The 21,945-nt window shown below is 37.8% G+C and overlaps 2 protein-coding genes across 2 annotated transcripts in view; one reads left to right on the top strand and one right to left on the bottom strand.

The window, feature by feature from the left end:
- Positions 1–7,470, top strand: part of LOC149830405 (Nse4, component of Smc5/6 DNA repair complex) — a 51,029-nt gene extending 43,559 nt beyond the window's left edge. Inside the window, exons 5-8 of the mRNA XM_090015806.1 lie at positions 3,038–3,128; positions 3,914–4,130; positions 4,213–4,304; positions 6,923–7,470. Coding sequence (XP_089871932.1) covers positions 3,038–3,128; positions 3,914–4,130; positions 4,213–4,304; positions 6,923–7,111 — 589 coding nt within the window. The 3' untranslated portion in view covers positions 7,112–7,470. The remainder of the gene's footprint in view (positions 1–3,037; positions 3,129–3,913; positions 4,131–4,212; positions 4,305–6,922) is intronic.
- A 3,153-nt stretch (positions 7,471–10,623) lies between these two features.
- Positions 10,624–21,238, bottom strand: LOC149830404 (enoyl-[acyl-carrier-protein] reductase [NADH] 1, chloroplastic-like). Its single transcript, XM_090016497.1, has 13 exons — positions 21,083–21,238; positions 19,521–19,835; positions 17,555–17,664; positions 17,409–17,464; positions 17,231–17,315; positions 17,050–17,097; positions 12,448–12,522; positions 12,256–12,367; positions 11,710–11,761; positions 11,568–11,619; positions 11,414–11,471; positions 11,144–11,242; positions 10,624–11,067 (listed from the first exon to the last, which is right to left on the bottom strand). Exons 2-13 carry the CDS (start codon positions 19,792–19,794, stop codon positions 10,910–10,912), a joined length of 1,179 nt encoding a protein of 392 aa, XP_089872623.1. The 5' UTR covers positions 19,795–19,835; positions 21,083–21,238; the 3' UTR covers positions 10,624–10,909.
- Between the last annotated feature and the right edge of the window lie 707 nt (positions 21,239–21,945).

Genomic DNA, 21,945 nt, shown 5'->3' with positions numbered 1-21,945 from the left:
CTTAATTTGTGGCCAATGATTCTTCTTGGATGGGTTCTATCTGATAGATTCACACACATACAATGGACTCACGATTTTAACATGGTTCGGTTCCTTTAAGGACCTACATCCACGGCTCCCAAACTCTCACCTCTCTTCTTCTTTCTTATTGAATTTCAAAGTCTCAATACATGTATTTATACATAAGGAGGTGGTTAGGAGTTCCCTAGTCCAACTTGTTAAAATGTAAAATATTTTTTTTGTATTTTGTATTTTTATTTTTCTTATTTATTTTTTGTATTTTGACTATCAAGTTCAAATGGAACTAGATAGTTAGGGTTTTGGTCAAGTTCCGGTTGGAACTTGACCAAACTCTAGCCGTTGGAGCTAGTCCAACGGCTAGAAATCTAGCCGTTGGATTAGCTCCGACGGCTAGAGGGAGAGCTCCTTATGAGCTCTCCTCTCCTCTCTATTATAAATAGGGGTACATTCCCCATTGTACAGTGCTTGTAGAAAATGCTTTTTAAGCATTTCACATTTTAATAAAATTTCCTTTTTATTTTTGTGTTTTTCATTTTTACCCTTTTACGGGTCTTGTGTGAAGTGTCTTTCTAGACACTTTCTTGGTTGGTTCAAGTGCTTTGGTGGAACACCACCACTTTCTTACATGGTGTCAGAGCCGCGAGATTATTAGATCTTGGAGAAAGGCTGCCTCGATTTTCGTGCCCCTTGTGCAAAAGGTGTGTTATCACCTTGTTCTTGCAAAAGTGTTTCGTCACTTGGAGAGAAGTGTTTCATCACTTCATTATCGGCTACAAAACGTATCATTTGAAGGGCTTCAACATCATTGTATTGTATCTCTTTCCCTCACACTTTTTTTTCTTCTATCTTTCCTTTTTTCACCCTTTGTAAACGATGGATGACAATGATAAAGTCACCATCATCCCCATGAAATTAAGTGACACAAACTATGTAACATGGGCTTCAATCATGAAACACCTCATATGGGGTAAAGGCTTATGGGGAATCGTGGATGGTTTCGATTCGGAACCTAAACTATCCCTTACCAAGAAAGAGGGAGATAAGGAGGTCCCATTATCAAAGGAAAAGAAAATCAAGGTTTTAGCCTCCTATGAAAAAAAGTGGAAAGAGTGGAGAATGGGACATGCAAAAATAATGTCATGGCTTATCAATAGTGTTGACATTAAAAAATGTTCTAGTCTTGCCAAGTTTGAACATGCCGATAAGGCATGAGAATACCTTAAAAATATGTATTCCCTTAAAGATATTGCACATGTGTGCAATCTTCAAGAGAAGGTTCGGATGATGACCCAAGGCAACAAATCAATTCGAGAATATTACAATGGGCTATCCGAACTCTGGGAAGAACTATCTCTTTTGAAACCAAAATGGCACTGTGCCGAGGATATCGAGCTTCGCCAAATACAGCTCGATGCTGAACATTTCTACCAATTTATAACTGGGTTAAGGCCGAAATTTGAGTCCACCAAATCAGCCATCCTTCACCGTGGAAAAGTTTCCACTATTGTGGAAACTATTGAAGAATTAACAATGGAAGAAAATCATCTCCGAAAAAGCACCCCTAAAGCTAATGATGATTCCGTCCTAGCAGTATTTAGGCCTGGGAATCATACTTGCACTTATAGGCCGCTTCACTTTGGAAGACAGAATTGTGAGTTCGACAAGAGGAAAGTCATTTGCCACCACTGTCATGAGCCAGGGCACTACATGCCCCAATGCCCTAAACTAAAAAGGAGGGATGAAAAGGAGGGAAGACAGAATTGTGAGTTCTTATTGAATTTCGAAGTCTCAATACATGTATTTATACCAGCATTGTCGGAAGCACCATAGGGCATGGGGAAGCGCGTTTCGAAAGCGCAAAATGTGGCTCTTCCGAAACGTGCTGGGAAGTGCCAAAAAAATTAGGAAGCTCGCTTCCTCTTCTTTTTTCATTTTTTTGTGTTTTTATTTTTCTTTCTTTTTTCTCTTTTTTGTTGTTGTTTTCTCTTTTTTTTCTTCCCCCTCACTTCCTAGGTCGCTTCCGGTTCGCTTTCGAGACGATTCCTGGTTCGCTTATAAGTCGTCCTGCACTTCCTGTTTCCTAAAATTTTGAAAGTGTCTCGCTTCTCGCTTCCGCTTTCCGCTCCTGCTTCTCCGACTGACAACTCTTATTTATACACAAAGAGGTGGTTAGGAGTTTCCTAATCCAACTCTTCAAAAACGTCACTTTGGCCAAGAATCTTTCTTGATTATATATGAGACTTGAATTCTTAGAAGTTTCCTTTCTCTTAGGAGCTTTCTCTATGGTAGTAGAACCGGTTTCCTTAACACTATCCTGAAACTCGTGCATTTTTTTCTTAGATTCTCTGTTTATGTAGTTAGATATTTGTCGGTGTCTTGGACCTGTGATCTTATTCTCATATAACAGAATGAGTGCAACATTTGATATAAAGGTCAAACATAGAACGGGTATATGCTTTATTCATGAGTTTGAGATCCAATAGGTATGATGTTCTACTGAATTTTGGCCATTGTATATGCTTATGAATGTGTACTGGTCACCTGCAGCCTGTGAACCTGGTTCACGTGCTTCATATTTCCTCTAGGCTGTCATATCAGTTTTTTTCTGACTTGACCTGGTTTCAAGCAGATAGGAATCAGATTAGGTTCAACCAATCACCTTGTATTCTCATGGTGGTTGGTCGGCAAGTGTCATTTAGAGATGCCTAGTTTGATGCTTTTATTCTAGATCCAGATCCAACCCTATATCTAACTAAGTTCCAAGCCATCTTTACATATGATTTAGAAACGACGCTTGTTTAACTCCAGATTGGTTGATGACCAATGGATCTGGACATGCTGAGTCTAGATCAGGTCAGATTTGTCAGATATGAACCCATCACAAGCACCTTTAAGTCATACGAATTCTGTTCCGTGCCCGTTACATATTGCATATTGTGCTTTCATCTTTTAGAAATTTATGCTACCAAGTATCAGTGTGGTTATTGAATGTCTTTCTGATTCTTGGTTTTGATAGGCTTGGTCCCATGGACACAGAACCGAAGCAGCGAAAGGCTGTAGTCCAAAGGAAGAGAACAAGGCCTGAAATAAGCACAAGACCTGAAGAGGTTAGTTGGTTGTATATGATTTGCAGACTTCAGAATATGAGAATCATCAGCATAATACAAGACTAAGCATATTTGATTCTGTATATCTGCAGCTCCATTTGATTCTTTGGGCATATTCAAGGCATAAAGAATTGTGTACACTGCACAGTTTAAATGATAGTAGCAGGAATTGTTGGTCCCTTCTGCAACAAAAATCCATAAATATCCTTTTTTACTTTCTTTTCCATATAAGCAAAAAACAATCAATGAGCAAGATAACTGAAACAAAAAATCAGAAATATATCACGAGCTGCACTTTACAAGCCAAGAAAATTCATCGGTTTGAAATTTTGAAAGGGAGGGTGCCAAAGAAAATACTTCTATTATGTCGATGTTATGTTATATTTTTTTTTATCTTTTGCCACCTTGATTCTGAGTTCTTCTAAATGTATTTATATAGCTTATATTTTGTGAGCTGAGAACGATTTGATGTCTTGTTCTTGGTCTTATGAGATAAACTACATGTACTATAAATCACGATGACTTCATGTTTCTGATATGAAATCAATGCCTCTTTATGATTTTCTTTCTGTACAATGAATTCTTTTAAAGACTAAGGTTGTTTTTAACATTTATGAATGTTACAGGTGAATCTCTATTACAAGATCATTTATTCTATGCAGTTTTGTTTTCTTAACTACATGGCAAAATGAAGAACGGAGTCATGTGGCTGTTATAGTTCTTTATGAGTTTATGAAATTACATTCTGAAGTTACTAATTTAAAATTTAATATATACTGGAACAGGTCGATGAGACAGTTGCAGAGCAGAAAAGTGATACTGATAAGAACATGTTGACCATGTTCGATATCTTGAAGAGGCAGAGGCGTGTCCCCCTTGAGAACTTGGTGCTGAACAGAAACTCCTTCTCTGAGACAGTGGAGAACATATTTGCACTGTCATTTCTAGTGAAAGATGGTAGAGCTGAAATCACCTTGGATGACAATAATCATCATTTCGTCTGTAAGATTTTTACCCATGCTATACCACTCGTTGCAGGCTGTTTTCAATTTATATTTCAGTATTAATTTCTAATGATTTACAGTGCCACGAAATGCTCCTGCTGCCATTATGGTTACCTCTGGAGAGGTTTCGTACAGCCATTTTGTCTTTAGGTTCGACTTCAAGGATTGGAAGGTATGTTTGCTTCATCTGTCTGAAGAAAGTTGTGGGGTTATTGTACTCACGAGGAACATGTTCCTAACTCCTAAGAATCTTTGGGCCATGAAATGTGAAAGTTAGATTTGATTATGCCAGGGTTTATATCAAATACTTGAAAACCATTACATCTTTATTTTTGAAATCCTTCACCATCTTTGGAGGTTCTGCATTCCAGGAAATTGGAATGAGGTAAATATGCTTTCGTTAAATAATAGGAAGAGAAGAAGATGCTTCATACCTTTCAAGCATTTCCCTTGTAACTGTCGGGCCCTCCAAGTTCCCGATGCTATCCTCCAATTATTTCTCTGTTATTGCCCAAGGATATACCCAGCCATAGGCCCTTAAAGTTTTTGTCCCTAAACAAAACCCCAAAGCCCTCAATTTCTGAACTCTATCCTTGTCAATACTCTTGGTTGGACCATGATTCTCCTGTGAAACCATCATATAACTAAGTTCAGACATGCCTGACTTTGTGAGTTTGTTGATAGGTTAGTCTTGGCAGAGATTCTCATTCTAAATGGTAGGTTTACGTGGTCTAACAAGTTGAAACCTTGATTAGAAAAGTTGGATACTAAGGCTACCTTGTACTGGTGGATGCCTACTGTTATAAGACTTTTTATCTGTACAGACATCTTCTGCCATGGTCTAATAATCATCATCGAACATTTGTGCCTGGGGAGAGGCAAAGATCATGTTTCATTTCATAAAATGGTGGATAAGGGTGATGACGAGAAGATTAAGGATTGGTGGTTGGAACCAGTTCATAACCAATGACCACCCTTGTATTTCATAAGGAAAAGAAAACTTCAGGGCCAAGCTAAAAGAATGGAAGAAGGTAAAGACCAATGAAATACATAAATTTTTTACCAATAGCTTGCCCCAATATGACAAAACATTGGTCATGAATAATCATTGCCCATATAGGACTTCTTGGTGGTTGAAACCAAGCAGCTTGTTCAAAGATCCACGGTTTGGTAGATAAGACAAAAATTAAGTGGAAATAAAGATCAAGGATCTGGTGGCTAAAATAAGCGGAGTCAATGCCAGTCTTTCACGATGGGCTTGCACATGGAAGAATCAATTAGTAAATGCTATAGAGATTTATTGTTCCTCTTTTAAACAATAAATTGCCTTTTAACTCTGTCATGAAGTATAGTGAAGTTCAAAAAAAAGTTGAACAAATTCATGCTTGTTCTGATCCATAAGGAAGAAAGAATGAACATCGTCACAATATTTCATCTAATACCACTTTAGCAAGCATCTTTAAAGTTATATACTAGATTGTGGCGGCCATATCTGTGTGTTCATTTTATTGAAGTTGGGAGGTGGAGGATGGACAAAAAATATAGGTGTTTAGATCACTTCTGTGTGTGTTCTATTTCTATAACACGATATATTGATTAGGAGTAAGGAAAAGCAAGCAAGAACATTGCAAGTTTATGCTATTATTGTTTAATGAAAACAAAAGCCATTTTTTGCTCTCCGAACGCCTTAAAAAAGCTTTACGATTTTTTTTTTTTACAAGACATTTACCTCTGGTTTCCTGCTTTCTGTTTCACGAGTGTGAAAAGGGCCTCGTTTTTCATTTTTGCTTCTCTTTTCAATTTCCCCTGCCTGGCATCCTGGTGTCAAACTATGATTTGCTTGGTTCACTTGGAATGAAAAATACTTAGGCCTGAGAAACATAGGGCCTAAACTAACACAGAAAGGTTTGGGGTTTGCCTGGTTTGGACTGGGTCATGCTAGTTTACATGTATGAGAACATCACATTTAAAATGTGATCCTGTTGAAGTTTAAACTTCATAATTGCTTAGTCAAATTCACTTTGTAATGAGATAGATGGAATTTGTGTTCAGGGTACTTGGTGGAAGTTCATATTAGAAAGGTAAACTCGATGTCAAATGTATATGTCCATTTAGTAAGATCAAAAGGTAGAGCTACCTAATTTATCTGGGAGTTCTGAAGTTTAGGAGTTTTAAAGGGTTTTATATGGTAAAGAATTGAGATACTTTTTATGGTTCTATTTCTTGTTAGTGTTCTTTGTCATAGCTCATACAATCGGGTGAAATGGCTATAGCAGCTGAGTGTTTGTCTAATCCAGAGTTACCAGTAGAGGAAGCGGGAGCGGGAAGCGATACGGGAAGCGGGAGCGGGAAGCGAGGCACTTTCAAAAATGTAGGAAGCGGGGAAGCGTGGGACCACTTAGAAGAAAATTACGAACCGTCTCGGAAGCGATGTAGGAAGTGAACCGGAAGCGAGGGGGAAGCGAAAAAATGAAAAAAAATGGGGAAGCGAGGGGAAGCACGCTTCCCAAAAAAGGGGGATGCTTCCCCACACATTTCGGAAGCGCGACGTTTCGCGCTTCCGAAGCGCGTATCGGGGAAGCGCACTTCCCCATTACCCTAGGCACTTCCGGTAACTCTGGTCTAATCATCTGTGGATATTTGCAACAGCATCACAACTCCATTTGATTCATTAAAATTGTCAGTTTTTTTACTCTTCCACCATGCTGTTTTAGAAAACAATGTGGTTGACAACGTGCATTTATTCATTTGATGTTTAGAGGATCCGATTTGGTGGTTTTCTATTTTCAGCTAATGATGAACGAAGTAGGGGTTGGGGAGGAGTTGATGCCATGCAGAAGTAGGGAAAGCGTTGCATATGCCAGCAGTTCTGCACCAGAGGCATCTCACAGTGTCGATACAAGTGATTCCCAGGCAATACTTACAACCCCTATTGGAAGGATAATGAGAAAACGTGGTCGGACCATTGAAGAAAGATAATGAGAAAACGTAGTTGGACCACCGAAGGAACTGTTGTCTAATAAAAAAACCACTGTTTTCCTGGAATGTGAGAGTTGGCACCTGCACGAACAATAGCAGAGGTTTTGGCTGATGAACAAAGGGTGCACCTGGTCAAAGTATTTGTTTTAAGCAGTTCTACAGCAGGAGTCTCTTATGAGCTTTTTGAATATATACTCTTGCTAAAAAGGGAAATTTTGGCATCCATGCAGATATTATAAGATAAAACAAGAGGATGTGATTGTTGCCCTGTGTTGTATATAGTGTAAAAACCTGATTGCTGTATTCTGCTACCAAGACTACTATTCTTGGACACCAACTACTGGAAAGATCTATATTTTGCTTTTTGTCTTGGTTTTGATTTCCTATCATTTTATTCTCGTATATCATCCTTTTCCGGCATTTGTATCCTCTTGTGATTCTCCACTCTGAAATAGGATCTCAAGCATGAGTTTATATTGCATTGCTTTGAAGAGCGGCTTAAGCCAAGTGATTCTTAGGACATGATTCTATGTTTGCTTACAATTTAATATCTTCTTTGTCCCACATGCTTCATCAAATAGAGATCTGCTTAAGTCTTATTATCCTCGTCCACAGTATTTATGGGGCTTCACAATCCTAGGGAAATGGTTGACATCTTATGTATTCAACCCTATTTGGCTATCGACATTGTTCACATTTCTCCTTTTTTTCATTATTTGGTGTTATGTGTATCATCTGACGAGAATACAGTATGGTGTGTTGAACATCGTTTTTATGGTTACACTAATTGTGATGTCTGGAACTCTAAAACCCTAATTTGAACATCGTTTATATGGTCGCATCTCTAAAACCCTGCTGAGGGTTATTCCCCTGCATGCTTAAGACGGAAATTAAGTCGTCTGATGACTTTTCTATTCATGAAAGCTATGTCACAAAGATACGGGTATGACTCGACGCCTGGCATGGGTTCGAGGTGCAAGTTTGATTTTTGTTTTTGAAAAATAGGACTTCAGAACATGGTATGTTTTAATTTTTTTAATCAATAAAAATATTTTTCATGTTTTAATATTTAAAAACAAATAGTTTTATTGAAATATTATAAAAAACATTTGAAAATATTAAAATAATATCCATATCCATGTGTCTGGTCTTGTCCCGTCATGTCACCAGGGACGCAATGCCAAAATGGCGCGTCCCTGTGACTGCAGTGTTTGGTGGCAATAGCCAAACAGGTGGATCAACACCAGAAGAATTCTATGTGAATCTGCTAGCGATGAAAGAAGGTAATAGACAAGTAGAAACGAGTGGGATCACCTACGAAATTGGAGAAAAGATCAATTTTGCAAGGGTTCCATTGAAGGGCACTCCAATGATCTTGGGAAACTGATATCTTAAACGTTCTGAGTTCCATCAAATAGTGTTAGGGGTAAGCCCTTGGAGTTTTACATTGCCAGGACAACGACCATAAGTACGGCAGGCAGATCAAGCACAACTAGGTCTATGATCCTGGGGTGGTTTTTCCTAGTAAAAATAAAAAAAAAAGTTGGCCAAAGCTGGAAAAATGATTTCATATCCGGTATCCAGTTTGGAAAATGCGGCACAACTTTCTCAAGAACTTCCTACAGGATATAAGAGGAGATATTCCCAGCTTATGACATTTTTCAGATTTCTCAAACCAAATCCTTCCCTAACACTAGTTCCCAAGATCCAAAGTTACATGTCTGCACGTAGCGGGTGGGCAGTGGATTGGGCTAAGTCAGGCTCATTAGAGCCTGACAAGGCCCGACTAGCAGCAGCTCAGCCCAGCCCTCATTGAGCTTGGTCACATCAGACCAAGACCCTAAACCAGAGGCTATATGTCCGTGTATTCTAGGTCTAATGAGGCTGGGATTGGTCGTATTGGAGAGTTTTACCCAGACATGTGACAAGCCACATTCAGGTCTACACCGGTTTTCAGTTACACTTCCAGTCTAAACCCAGCCCATCCTGGACCAGGTACCCCATGAAATTCAACCTTGAACATCATGTCCTATATCTGGTACCCCTTGCCTGGGGATGCAAACGGACTGGATCCAGTATGGAACTTTTACGACTTTTGGCTGTTCCAACCCGATTTGGATACAACTTTCTTATGTATTTAGCTGACCCGGATCCCATCAGTTTTCATCCTTTCCTGTGCATCCAAGATGAAAGATTAAAACATTGTTTTAAGTAAGATGAAACATTATAAAAAGATTGTTTAGTTTAAAGAAGAAAAATGCATAAAAGCCTTGGAATAATTGTGGTGAAAATTTCCAATGTTAATTTCGCCGTCTGTGCAGTTGCATTTCATGTGGTGGTTTATGATCCACAAGGATGAAACCACTTATTGCTAGGAACGTGTTTAACTTAAATAGGATTTTCTGGATTACATTAATAAGGCTCTGCTTGGGAACTGGTAGTCAGAGGGAGTTCATGCGTTTGGAAAAGCACAGGTGCCAATTCCTGGATCCGGCAACCACCACATTTGGGAGGTGGTAGTTCCAAACCTGGCTTTTAATGCAAAATACAAAAGGGGAGACGCTCTCACCTTTCCCAAATACATAAACTACCTCAACAACATTCTCCCAAACAGCCATGGCCCAGCCCAAAACTGTCAAGTCTTGGGGATTTTCTACATCTTAGCAGTTCCTACCGAAGAATTGTGAAGGACTATGAACACCAAGCGGCACCTCTCACAGCCTTACCTAAAAACATGTTTGACAACAGAACATGAAACGACAGCCATGTTATGCAACCTGCCTTTTGTTTGAAGCATCCGGCAGCTCTTGATATAGGTTGCTTATGCTTTTTTCTCCATAAGTTAACATGATATGAAGTATTACCAGTAAGAATAATGTTAGTTTTTTTTTTGAAAGGCAAGCCAGGGTTGGGCAGACCCCTACCAGTTATACAACGATACCATTGGGCTAGATAAATCATAGTTAGCAATACGTGAATCAGCAACAATCGTTAAATACTGGATCCGTTATTTGAGAAGTCTCACGTTGAAAAGGATAGCTGAGAAAAACTGCGAGCTAAAAAATCGGCAAACAATACGCACTGGTTTAGTTCACTTTTTATTTCTGTAAAATGGGGTAATAAAACAGACATATGTATGAGATTTTTCTATGAGAAACAAGTTAGTATATAAGAACAATGGGATTTAGATTCAAGAATCATTATGATCCAAACCTAAGATCCAATCCGATCTTATTCATAATTGAGCTTTTTTGAAAAGTATTTTGTTTAAATGTATTTTTTCATGTTTTAAACGCTTCTTTCGAAAGAACGTGCGTTTTTTTCTGAACTTTGAAAAAGACGAAGTTTCAGCTGTTTTTTTCATTTTCAAAGTTTTGTTGAAAGGAGAATGTTTTAAACAGAGTTTTGCCGACTATGAGATAGATATCAAAATGCAACTTGTTTTGGCCTATGGTCAAACTGGACTCCCTTGTTCACGTTGCCTATTATATTATTTATAGATTTTTGAAAAATTTCCTTCAATACACCCCAGTTGATCCAAGAAGTCTATGGAACATTTAACAGTAGGAATTCCGAAGGAAAGAACCGGCTTTCTCTTTCTCAGAACATGGTTCAATCTTTCTGAAAACAAGTTCTGAAAAATATGCACAGTTTCACTCATTGTGGAAAAAGAAAGGGCTACCAAAGAAATGTTCCTCAATAAAATTGCAAGATGTGAGTACAAAATGAACACTCACATGATAAACTGGAAACGGCATTCTTGCAGAAAATGTTGCTGAACATAGTTCAAACCAATGGCTAGTTTTCCTCGCTTTTAGGGATATCAAGCTCTGTAAAAATTGGGCTGTCCACTCCCACTCCCATGGCATGCAACCCATTGTCGACATAAGTGATGGTTCCAGTCACAGCCGAAGCCAATGGTGACGCTAAGAATGCAGCTACATTGCCAACCTCATCTGCCACATTTCCAAAGAAGAATAAATATCAATTATAAAAACTCTGAAAAAGTTTATCTTGTCATGATCTACGCACCTGCAAACAGTTCTTTCTGCAGTGGTGCATTGGCTAACGAGTAGTTGATCATCATATCAATGAACCCAATGGCCTTCGCCGCACGACTTCCCAATGGGCCTAATAAAAATTCGTAGTACAACCATGTTAATCCTAGTTGTGTGCAAGATAGACAATTGAAACAGAAGATAACCAACAATCAATTATTAAACAACTTTTCTTCAGTAATGGATGATTTCAAGGCCCTATGAATAAGGAGCCATCTCAAAATATCAGAAATAAAATATTTACCAGCAGATATGGTATTGACTCTAACTTTGTGCTTCCTTCCTGCTTCAAAAGCAAGCACCTGCAGACCAAGGAAAAGAAAACCATGAGCTGAAGAAGTCAAGCATCCAGGTGCAGCATGCCTCCACAAAAGATGCTGGAGTTTGGGGTGGCTTACTCTGGTGTCGCTCTCAAGGGCAGCCTTTGCTGAACTCATGCCGCCACCATATCTGATTGTTCCACAAGAAATAAATGGTAAGAAAACAATGCATCAAGCATTCATTAAATAAGAGCATGTTAAAAGTTTTAACCATTAATACCCTGGAATGATCCGTTCAGATGCAATATATGTAAGAGATATTGAAGAGCCACCTGCACAATGTAAACACTATGAACATGTGAATTCTGTACACACACACACACACACGTCTGTATATATACATATATATATATATATATATATATATATATATATATACACACACACACACACACCATAATGGCTTACATAAACTTGTGCAAGTGCATTTAATTATTTAAATGATAGATGCAAACATATTTCTTCTTGCAGGAAACTGTGCATACTGGCAATGAGAAGCAGTCAATAAAACTCAGACAGATTTGCATGATAAACCAACAGATCACAGCATATGCAACTGACAAACGTAAAATACATTTTCTTGAAAGGGCAATCCTCAAAGAAAAGGATGCTATGAAAGAGAAACTAATTGAACCCTCAAAAAGCAAGATCGTGGATGCCCATGCACGACATCCATATTGGGGAGAGATTCAGGTTCACAAGAAAACAGGAATATGATATATAAGATAAAAATAGGTTAAAAAGTATTCAGACTGATATTACATGCCTGAGTTCATTATTGGAAGAAAATGCTTAAGCAGAGAAACATAAGAATAGCTTGATGCAGAAACTGCTGCCAGGTATCCCTTCCTTGAGGTTTCCAACAATGGCTTCTTGACCTATTTAAATGTTCTGTTTAAGAACTGGTGAATAGGTAAAAAAGAAGAAAAACCATGAACAAATGAATGACAAACTGTACCTCTGGGCCATTAGCAAGAGAATGCACGAGGATATCGATGGTTCCATAGTCATGTTTAACACATTCAGCTGCTTCCTGAGAAGAAACAATATTTGACAAAGGCGCATAAAAATATGGTTAAATCATGAATATGGCACCTAAATAAGCTTCAATATTTAAAACATGTCAGCAAAAAAATAAAGAAAAAGATCATTCAAATGCTTGATTTTAAGGTTAACAGCAGTTTTAATATCAAAGAAGCAATGCAGTCACGACCAGCTATCATGTGACCTATTTTAAAGGCACAAAGCATCTACATCTAGAGATAACCTGTGCACAGTGTACTGGGAACATCCAGGGCATGCAACTGCAGTCTACCATATAACCACTCAACTATTAAGGGCCTATGTCACCTGGGCACGGGTACGTGTACAGGTATGGAGGGTATGACACGGCAATTCCAAAAAAATGTGGATACGGGGACACGGCTATATATATACTGAATATAATATAAAAATATATGTTATATCTAAAATATATATTATATACAGAGAGAGAGAGAAAGAGAGTTTGGGTCTGGATTATGTATGAATCTATATTAGGATTCATATTAAAATTCTTTTTTTTATCTTAAAAAGAGAAAAAAAGAGAGTTTGGGTCTGGATTATGTTAAAAAAATGAAAAAAAAAGATGATCTTAAAAATCCTTTTTTATCCATATTAAAAAGCATCTATATTAATTTTTTTTAACTTCATTGACCCTTATAAAAGGGGAAAGGGCGTAGCCCTAGCCCTTCCCCTTTTGTGTTCTCTCTCTCTCCTCTCTCGGTTTGTTGCGGGAGGAAGAAGAAGGAGGTACGCCCCCTCTCTCTGGTCTCGCTCTTCCCCACTCTCTCTCTGTTGTCTTCTCCCTTTGTCTCCCTCTCTTGAGAGAGAGAGAGAGAGAGAGAGAGAGAGAGAGAGAGAGAGAAGAGGATTTTTTTTTTGGGGGGGGGGGGGGGCTGGGGGCGATTTTTTTGTTTTTTTCGGGTACCAAGCTATAATGAAATAGCGAAAAATATAGAACCAATGACACTAAGGGCTTACAAGATCACAAGCACAAGTCCACTAAGAGACAATACAACAACCAACAAAGGGCAATACAAGAGGATAAAAAATATATTCACTTTATTGAGCAAATGTTTTAGCAAAAGGCATTAAAGGAATAGGGGGGAAACACCCCTATTTATACACTTCAAAAGGGAAGAAAGAGAGGCCATTGGGGGCTCCCACGTAAAGACGTTGGGAGCTCCCTACGGTCACATTTGTGACCGTTTGGAAGCCCCAATGTCTCTATGGTCAATTGACCATAGAGCCCCCAATGGATTATGTGATTTACAAATTAAAATAAAGAAATAATTGTTCTCTGAAACAGTTATTTATTACATATGTGAAAAGACAAAAAATACCCCTAATGGGCATTAGCTATTACAAAACAGATATATATATATATATATATATATATATATATATTAACAGGCTTGCAAAGATGAGAGATAGAAAATCGAGGGATCTGGGAATGGTTAGATGTATCAAAGATGAAACACAAAGGGTTTTAGTTAAAAATGAGGAGATTAAGGAGAGATGGAAAGATTATTTTGATAAGCTTTTTAATGGAAGTCATTCTCAGGATCTTGGAGACTTCTCCATTCCTTTTCATGAGATGAATCATGACTTCATGCGCAAGATTTAAAAGAAAGAAATTGCAGAGGCTTTGAAAAAAATGAAATCAAGAAGGGTAGTTGGCCCAGATGGTATACCTATCGAGGCTTGAAAATGCTTGGGAGAAAAAGGTTTAGAATGGTTGACAAATCTTTTTAACAAGAATTGGCGGACAAATAAGATGCTTAATGAGTGGAGGAAGAGTACTTTTGTGCCTCTGTATAAGAATAAGGGTGATATACAAGATTGCACAAACTATCGTGGTATAAAACTCATGAGTCATACTATGAAACTTTGGGAGAGGGTGATTGAGTCTAGGTTGAGGAAGGTTGTCATGATATCGGAGAATCAATTTGGTTTTATGCTTGGAAGATCAACTATGAAAACTATACATCTTCTTAGACAAATTATTGAGAGATATAGAGAGAGGAACAGAGATTTGCATATGGTTTTTATTGATTTGGAGAAGGCATACGATAGAGTACCTAGGGACGTTCTCTGGTGGACAATGACGAAGAAAGGTGTTTCTCTCAAGTACATTAGTATAATTAAAGATATGTATGAAGGAGTAGTAACCAATGTCTGCACTTGTGGAGGGGTGACAACCAATTTTCCTATAACGGTTGGGTTACATCAAGGATCTGCTTTAAGCCCTTTCCTATTTGCTATAGTGATGGATGAGCTTACGAGATCAATTCAAGAAAATGTATCGTGGTATATGTTGTTTGCTGAAGATATTGTTTTGATTGATGAGTCTAGAGCTGGGGTTAATGCTAAGTTAGAATTATGGAGACAGACATTGGAAGCAAGAGATTTTAAGTTGAGTAAGAGTAAGACAAAATATATGGAATGTCGGTTTAGTAAACAACAAAGTAGTGATGGAAGTGTAGTGAAGCTTGGTGAGCAAGAAATACCGATGGATGATTGTTTCAAATATTTGGGATCTATCATTCAAAAGTATGGAGAAATTGATGAAGATGTAAATCATAGGATAAAGGTTGGGTGGATGAAATGGAAAAGTGCAACTTGAGTGTTGTGTGATCGTAGAATGCCATTGCGGTTGAAGGGAAAGTTTTATAGGACGACTATTAGGCCCGCTTTACTATATGATACGAAATGTTGGGCTGCCAAGAGACATCATATTCAAAAAATGAGTGTAGCTGAGATGCGTATGCTTAGATGGATGTGTGGAAATACAATAAAAGATAAGATTCGGAACGAGGAGATACGTAAGAAGGTAGGCGTTGCACCCATTGAAAATAAAATGAGAGAGAATCGTTTACGGTGGTTTGGACATATTCGACGAAGGCCTAATGATGCTCCAGTTAGAAGGATGGAGAAATGGGAAAATATATTAGTTAAAAGAGGTCAGGGTAGGCCTAGGAAGACTTGGATGGAGATGATAGGAAAGGATATGAATGCTTTGAACCTCACCGAGGACATGGCATTGGATAGAAATGATTGGAGGAGAAGGATTCATGTGGAAGACCCAGAATGATTTTCTTTTTTGGTTCATATCGCCGACCCCAATTGTTTTGGGATGAAGGCGTAGTTGTTGTTGTATATATATATATATATATATATATATATATATATATATATATATATATATATATATATATATATATATATTAACACCAGGCGTACCCACACTCGCCTGGTACCCATACCCATGTCGACACGGGTACGGCGGTGCAAACACCGTGTTGCGGTAACTTAGTTGAGGGCAGATTATGGCTCGTAAAAGCATAAACAGGATTAAGATTGTCAATGTCAATGCAGTACAAACTGAATACAGACTTGGTAAGTGACTTTTACACTAGAAAATAGAAAAAATGCAAAAGACTTGAAATAAACTAAGGAAAACAGGGGAGAACATGTGACTGTTGGGGCTGCACCCACCGGCCACATTTGTGACCGTTGGGGCAGCTCCAACAGTCATATGAGCTGCTCCTTTTGCATAAATGACAAAAGGAAAAAAACAAAAAAAAGGTGCTCCTTTTGCATAAAAGACAAAAGGAAAAAGGAAAAAAGAGAGTAAAAGTACAAAAGAGAAAATAAAATGTCAGCCCATTAGGGACTGACGCCTATTTGGTGAAAAGACCAAAATACCCCTAATGGGTATTTCGGTTTACAAAGCTATATATATATATATAAAAACTATATCTTAACACAAACACCGTGTTGCGGTAACTTAGTTGAGGGCAGATTATGGCTCGTAAAAGCATAAACAGGATCAAGATTGACAATGTCAATGCAGTACAAACTGAATACAGACTTGGTAAGTGACTTTTACACTAGAAAATAGAAAAAATGCAAAAGACTTGGAATAAACTAAGGAAAACAGAGGAGAACAATCAACAGGATTAAGATTGACAATGTCAATGCAGTACAAACTGAATACAGACTTGGTCAGTGACTTTTACACTAGAAAATAGAAAAAATGTAAAAGACTTGGAATAAACTATGGAAAACAAGGGAGAACAATCAATTTGGCTAAGGTTCATGCATGGACTAACCCAAATGACTCAAGTTATCCAAGAAAAAGTAAAATATGACATCTGCTACAACAACCAGACATCACATGGAAACCAATCCTTTGTAAAAACAACATAGCCAAACAATATAGTGGATTTCATATGTTTTAAGGCTCTGTTTGGGAGCCGGTGTCGGAGAGGAGATGAGAGGAGTGATGGAAGTGAAAGAAAATGGGTGATGAAAGTGGAGTTTTCAACTACATCCTCGTGAGGTAATTGGAAAAAGCCTATCTCTACTCTCTCCTACCCTTTAAGTTCATTATGCATCTAACCATGAAAAATCAGTGTCCGCCTAGAATTGAGGTAAAAAAACAAAAAGGTCTAAGACAAGTAGTAGCAATAAAAGGCAGAGTATACTACTGAATGATCAAAGCGAAATCACACACCTGAACAGTCCAATTTGAGGACCCAGCATATCTCTTGTTTGTTTTAACCTGGAGACATATATTATCAACCCAGTAATTCAGCATATTCATGCAACAAATTCTAATTGTAGCAAAAAAAATACACAAGAGAATACACATATGCTACATGTCAAGAAACAAAGAGCCACGTTTTGAGTCCTACATCTTCAGGAACATCCTCAGGGGAATCATAAACTGCATCCAAAGCATAAACTTTCGCTATCTCCATCAGAGAACCATTTGGCAATCTGCAAAATAAAAGCATAAAAACATGAAGATCAACAGATGCAGTCTTTCATTGAAAAGGAAAAAAGAACCAAAATAAGAACATGAATCCTTACAGACGTGACTCATCAAATTTTCCACGTCTCAAACTTGTCTCAAAAATATTTAGTGCCTGAGAAAATACAAGAAGAAATTAGGCATGGAATGATTTTATTCACATTATAGATCATCTCATATATAAACAAAAAACGATTTGACTTACAGGTACCCAAGTTCCAACCAGGATCTCAGCCCCGGCAGCAGCAAGTGCTTTGGCTATTGCCCAACCATAACCATTGTCGTCAGCAACTCCAGCAATAAATGCCCTTTTACCTGACATTTACAAAACACTAGGAGTCAAAAAAGACAAAATCTAGGGACTCTCCCGAACTCTTGATGGTAACAAAGAGGATAGGATTTAGCCATCTTTATAGACTCCTAAGAAGAACAATATAAAGAAAGTATAGAGAACGCAAAGCAAAGGTGATAAGCAGCCTCCTAAGAAGCAGAAGAATCCTAGTTAGTTATAACAACCTCAATTACAAGAAAATCATCCCCAGCAAAGCTAATCCTCATTTACCTAAGTTGTCATCCCATAGAAAAAGTAGTACACGTTGAATCCACACATCAATTGAAGAAATTAAGAGGCCTTGTCACGGAAATAGTGTTGATTATGGTTAAGCCAGAAATAACATGATGAGGACATCCAATGGTTGACCCCAAGGTTGTAAGTATCGTATTGTAAAATATAGTAAATTTTTAATAAAAAAACAAAAAAAAACAGAAAAATAGCAAAAAATCTAAAAAATTCATATCATATGAAACAATGATGAATTGCACAAAATAAAACCATAAAATCACATATGAAGCATTTATGTCTCTATGAGTTGAATAAAACATCATCAAACATCAACTAATATAGAATCATAGATAATATTACATGCATATCTCACAAGAACAATGCAAAATATTAAATATCTTGCAATTAAAAACATGCTACAAGACTCATACTTTCATATTACATAAAAAAAATATTATGGCAATAGTTGCACTCGATTTTCAATTGGTTTTCACTCATTACTTGAGTGTCTCATTGTCATGCCGGATCATCTAATGCTATCTTTGTTGGAGAGTAGCTTTGTAATTGTACTCATAATAATATTTTTTTACCTTAACTCACTTCCTTGAGTGGAAAAATGGTAGAAATGCACTTTTACTTTAGTAAACCGCAAAAGACCCTCTCCCTTACACACAGATCGACCACCAAATCGCTCTCACGAGTCCTAGGGTGCACGGATACCTTTCTAATGACTTCCACACAAATGAGGCAGTCAGCCCTCAAGAGGTCTTTAAAATCCAAAACCGAAAAATTATGTTTTGGCCATTTTTAAAGAGTGTTGGCCTTGTATCGTATGATACACCCTTAAAACCCAAAACTGAAAAATTATGATTTGGCCATTTTTTAAGAGTGTTGGCCTTGTATCGTACGATACACCTTGTATTGTACGATACATACAATACAACTACGATACACACTAGTATCACGATACGAGTGCATATCGTATCGATATTCTAAATAATAATGATACGTATCGTACGATACGTACAATATTGGTTGACCCAGTTCTTTACTTTGCCCTTTATCCAGTACCTAAGTAGGAAGATCGGTGCTCCAATTGTCTGACCATCAATTACAGGTTGTGACCAAGCATAGTAAAGAGCACCCTCAAGCCTTGGCATCTGGCGAACAAAAGTACACTAAGATGCAAGCAAGCAGTCTATCTGTCAAAGGTCATGTTGTTCAGAATCAAAGTGCTTCCCATTTAAGACTGGTTAAGAGAAGCTTGTTAGCAACTTCTCCAGTTTATTCTTTTAATTTTGATAACTGGATTTGACTCAAAATATTCAGAAAAAAACAAAACAAAACATCTTTACATAAAAATCCCATAGGAGTGATTGAATAAACACAAAATTGACACGATGGAGAAGTCCAGCTGAGGTCGCTTGAAAAGAAAATGCTCCTCCAATTTTTTATACTAAACCCAGCACGGATCATACTAAACAAATAGCAAGTTACCCTGGCTTGGCTTCTTTCATGCATCTCATACCAGTCATTATAGATATAACTTCCTTGACAAAAGAATTGTATTACTTGTAGAGGAAAGTAACTGACAGATGTATCGTCTAACCTCTAAGATCAATAGGTAAACCAGAAGTGGCTGAATTTCCATCTGCACCAGACATGGCCTTTGTCACAGCCTCATCGTGCTTCCTGGCTTGATTCGCATAGCTCCGACACAGTGGACGCACTGATGATATAAATGAAGAGCTTGAAAGCTTGGCCATGTAATCTCCACCCAAATCAGCTCTAACCAATGCAAACCGTGGCTTCCTAAGCTTGCCGGAAGAAACACAAGGACTGGCCATTGCCATTTGAAACTTTGATGCTGTTGCTGCAGCCATCCTCAACTGACCAAAAGTAACCTAAATAACTACAGAAAAACCTGTCACAATATCAAAAGGAGTCATTTTTTAGGTCAGACAGATTTACTCCAATACAGAATCAAAATATGCAATTGAAAAGAAAATTCTTCAATTCACAGAAAAAATGGCTTGACCTATAACTGTAGAAATTGTGAATAGAAAGTTCAGAAGCATTTAGAAATTGAAGAATATGGATTCAAAGTAGAAAAGTAGTCGAGAAAGTTTAAGCAGATGCCAAGTCAAAGTTAGCAAAAACATGATTGAAACTGCCAAAGCAGAGAAATTACAAAATCACAAGCCAAAATACAATATATGTATACAAAACAGTGCACAAAATTTCTTAGGCAATTAAGGAACGCAAAACTTGAACAGCATGCCGAATACAGTGTGTAAGAGCAAACAACAAATTTTACAATTCATGCTCAAGATTCCGAAGAAAACGAACAAGAGAATTAAGAAAAAGGAAACAGATTAATTAGCTGCAGCACGGTTCCGATTGATAAGCAGATAATCAGCAGATCAGAATATTAGTCGCAGAATTAGTCGCATTTTTCAACAGCAGCCTAGTAAATAGCAAATAGATGGATTTTTCAAACAATTGCAGGCCCCATATTTTGTCAAAATCTGGCGTTAACACATAAGAAAAGAAGAAGTAAAAATCCGCATGACATAATCTTCAAGTAACCCCATATTTTGTCAAAATCTACCGCTAACACTTAAAAAAAAAGTTAGGCATCCATATGAGCATCATCTTCAAGCAAGAATCTTACCGGAACCCACAGATAGTAAAAAATTTGATTTTGCGCAAATATCAGAGAAAAAAAAACCCAAAAATTTAAACACTTCGTTTGAGATTCATCCTAACGCATCACAGAAACTCCAAACTAGTGAAATCCAGTCACCTACATTCATACGAATCTGAGACGAGAACCGGAATTAATCCCTACTTTATTCAAACGTGCATAGAGATCGGGCCGTTTTTTCTCTATATTTACCTTTCTGAGCATCATTTCAAGTAAGAATCTTAATGAAAGCTACGGAAAGTGAAAAAATAAAATAAACACGATTTTGCACAAAAGAAAAAACAAAAATCGAAGCACTTCAAGCAAAATCCATCCTAATGCATCACAGAAACTTCAAACGCACAAAATCCTGGTCAAATTCCATCTATTTCGCCCATATTTATACGAATCTGAGAGAAAAATGAGGATTAATCCCCACTTTACTCCAATGAAAGTCGAGATCGGGCGATTTGCTCTAATTTTACCTCACTAGCAAAAGAAATCCCTCCTTTTTTTCGCCGCTTCTGGGTATTCTCCGAGCTGAAAGGCGATAGGGCCAGAATAGAGGAGTTTGCCTTTACAGAGAGCTCGATCCACCTCGTTCCTATCGCCGAGACTCCGACTTTTTTTATGGAGAGCTCGCTGTGTTCCCCTCACTCGAAGAGTATGTCGATGCAACCAAGGGAAGCCCGTCGTTTAACAACTCAACCGTATCCGAGCCGTGCGTTCTCTTAAATCAACGGTCAGGGAGCGAAGAACCGGACTAGGGCGATTCAAACGAAGGTGAGAGGGACAGAGAGGGAAAACTGGAGCTCAGTGAGAGAATAAAAAGAGGATAACAGAGGATGTAAAAATAAAAAGGGATGCGGAAAAACGTCTTTTGGGTAGGGACGGCAGTGGATCGGAGAACCGGAGATCCGTTCGGTTTTGTTTTGTTTGGATCGAGGATTGAGGACATAAAAGTAAAAATGGATCGGGGATGGAGATTAAAATCAAAACCCGTGTAGGGATAGAGGCCCAGATAAACTTACTCTTGCCCCTGCCTTGCCTCACCCCCATCCCATTCCATTCCCGATCTTCGTTAAAAAAAAATTTATTAGTATACCCATATAAATATTATAAAATCATATATGTATATATATATATATATTCTTAATCCTAACATAAAACTCTTTTTCCAATTTATCTTTTCTTTTCTCTCTCTCTTTTTTTTTTTAACGACAAAATGGTGGAAAAATCGAGAAAACTAAACCCTGTCTCGCCTTGTTTGAACCGGGATGAAGGATATCATTACTTTTCTCTTTTCTCTCTTTTTTTTTAACGACGGAGTGGTGGAAAAATCGAGAAA

This window comes from Nuphar pumila, chromosome 8, assembly GCF_984573655.1.
Source record: "Nuphar pumila chromosome 8, dmNupPumi1.hap1.1, whole genome shotgun sequence".
Classification (NCBI taxonomy): domain Eukaryota; kingdom Viridiplantae; phylum Streptophyta; class Magnoliopsida; order Nymphaeales; family Nymphaeaceae; genus Nuphar; species Nuphar pumila.
This window is presented reverse-complemented; position numbering and strand designations above follow the sequence as displayed.

Excerpts from the sequence above, each read along its gene's own strand:
- LOC149830404 (XM_090016497.1), bottom strand. The coding sequence starts at position 19,794 with ATGGCTGCAGCAACAGCATCAAAGTTTCAAATGGCAATGGCCAGTCCT. Across the intron at positions 12,368-12,447 it reads CTCTTGCTAATGGCCCAGAG|GTCAAGAAGCCATTGTTGGA; the intron begins GTACAGTTTGTC and ends ACATTTAAATAG. Across the intron at positions 11,472-11,567 it reads CCCTTGAGAGCGACACCAGA|GTGCTTGCTTTTGAAGCAGG; the intron begins GTAAGCCACCCC and ends CTTGGTCTGCAG.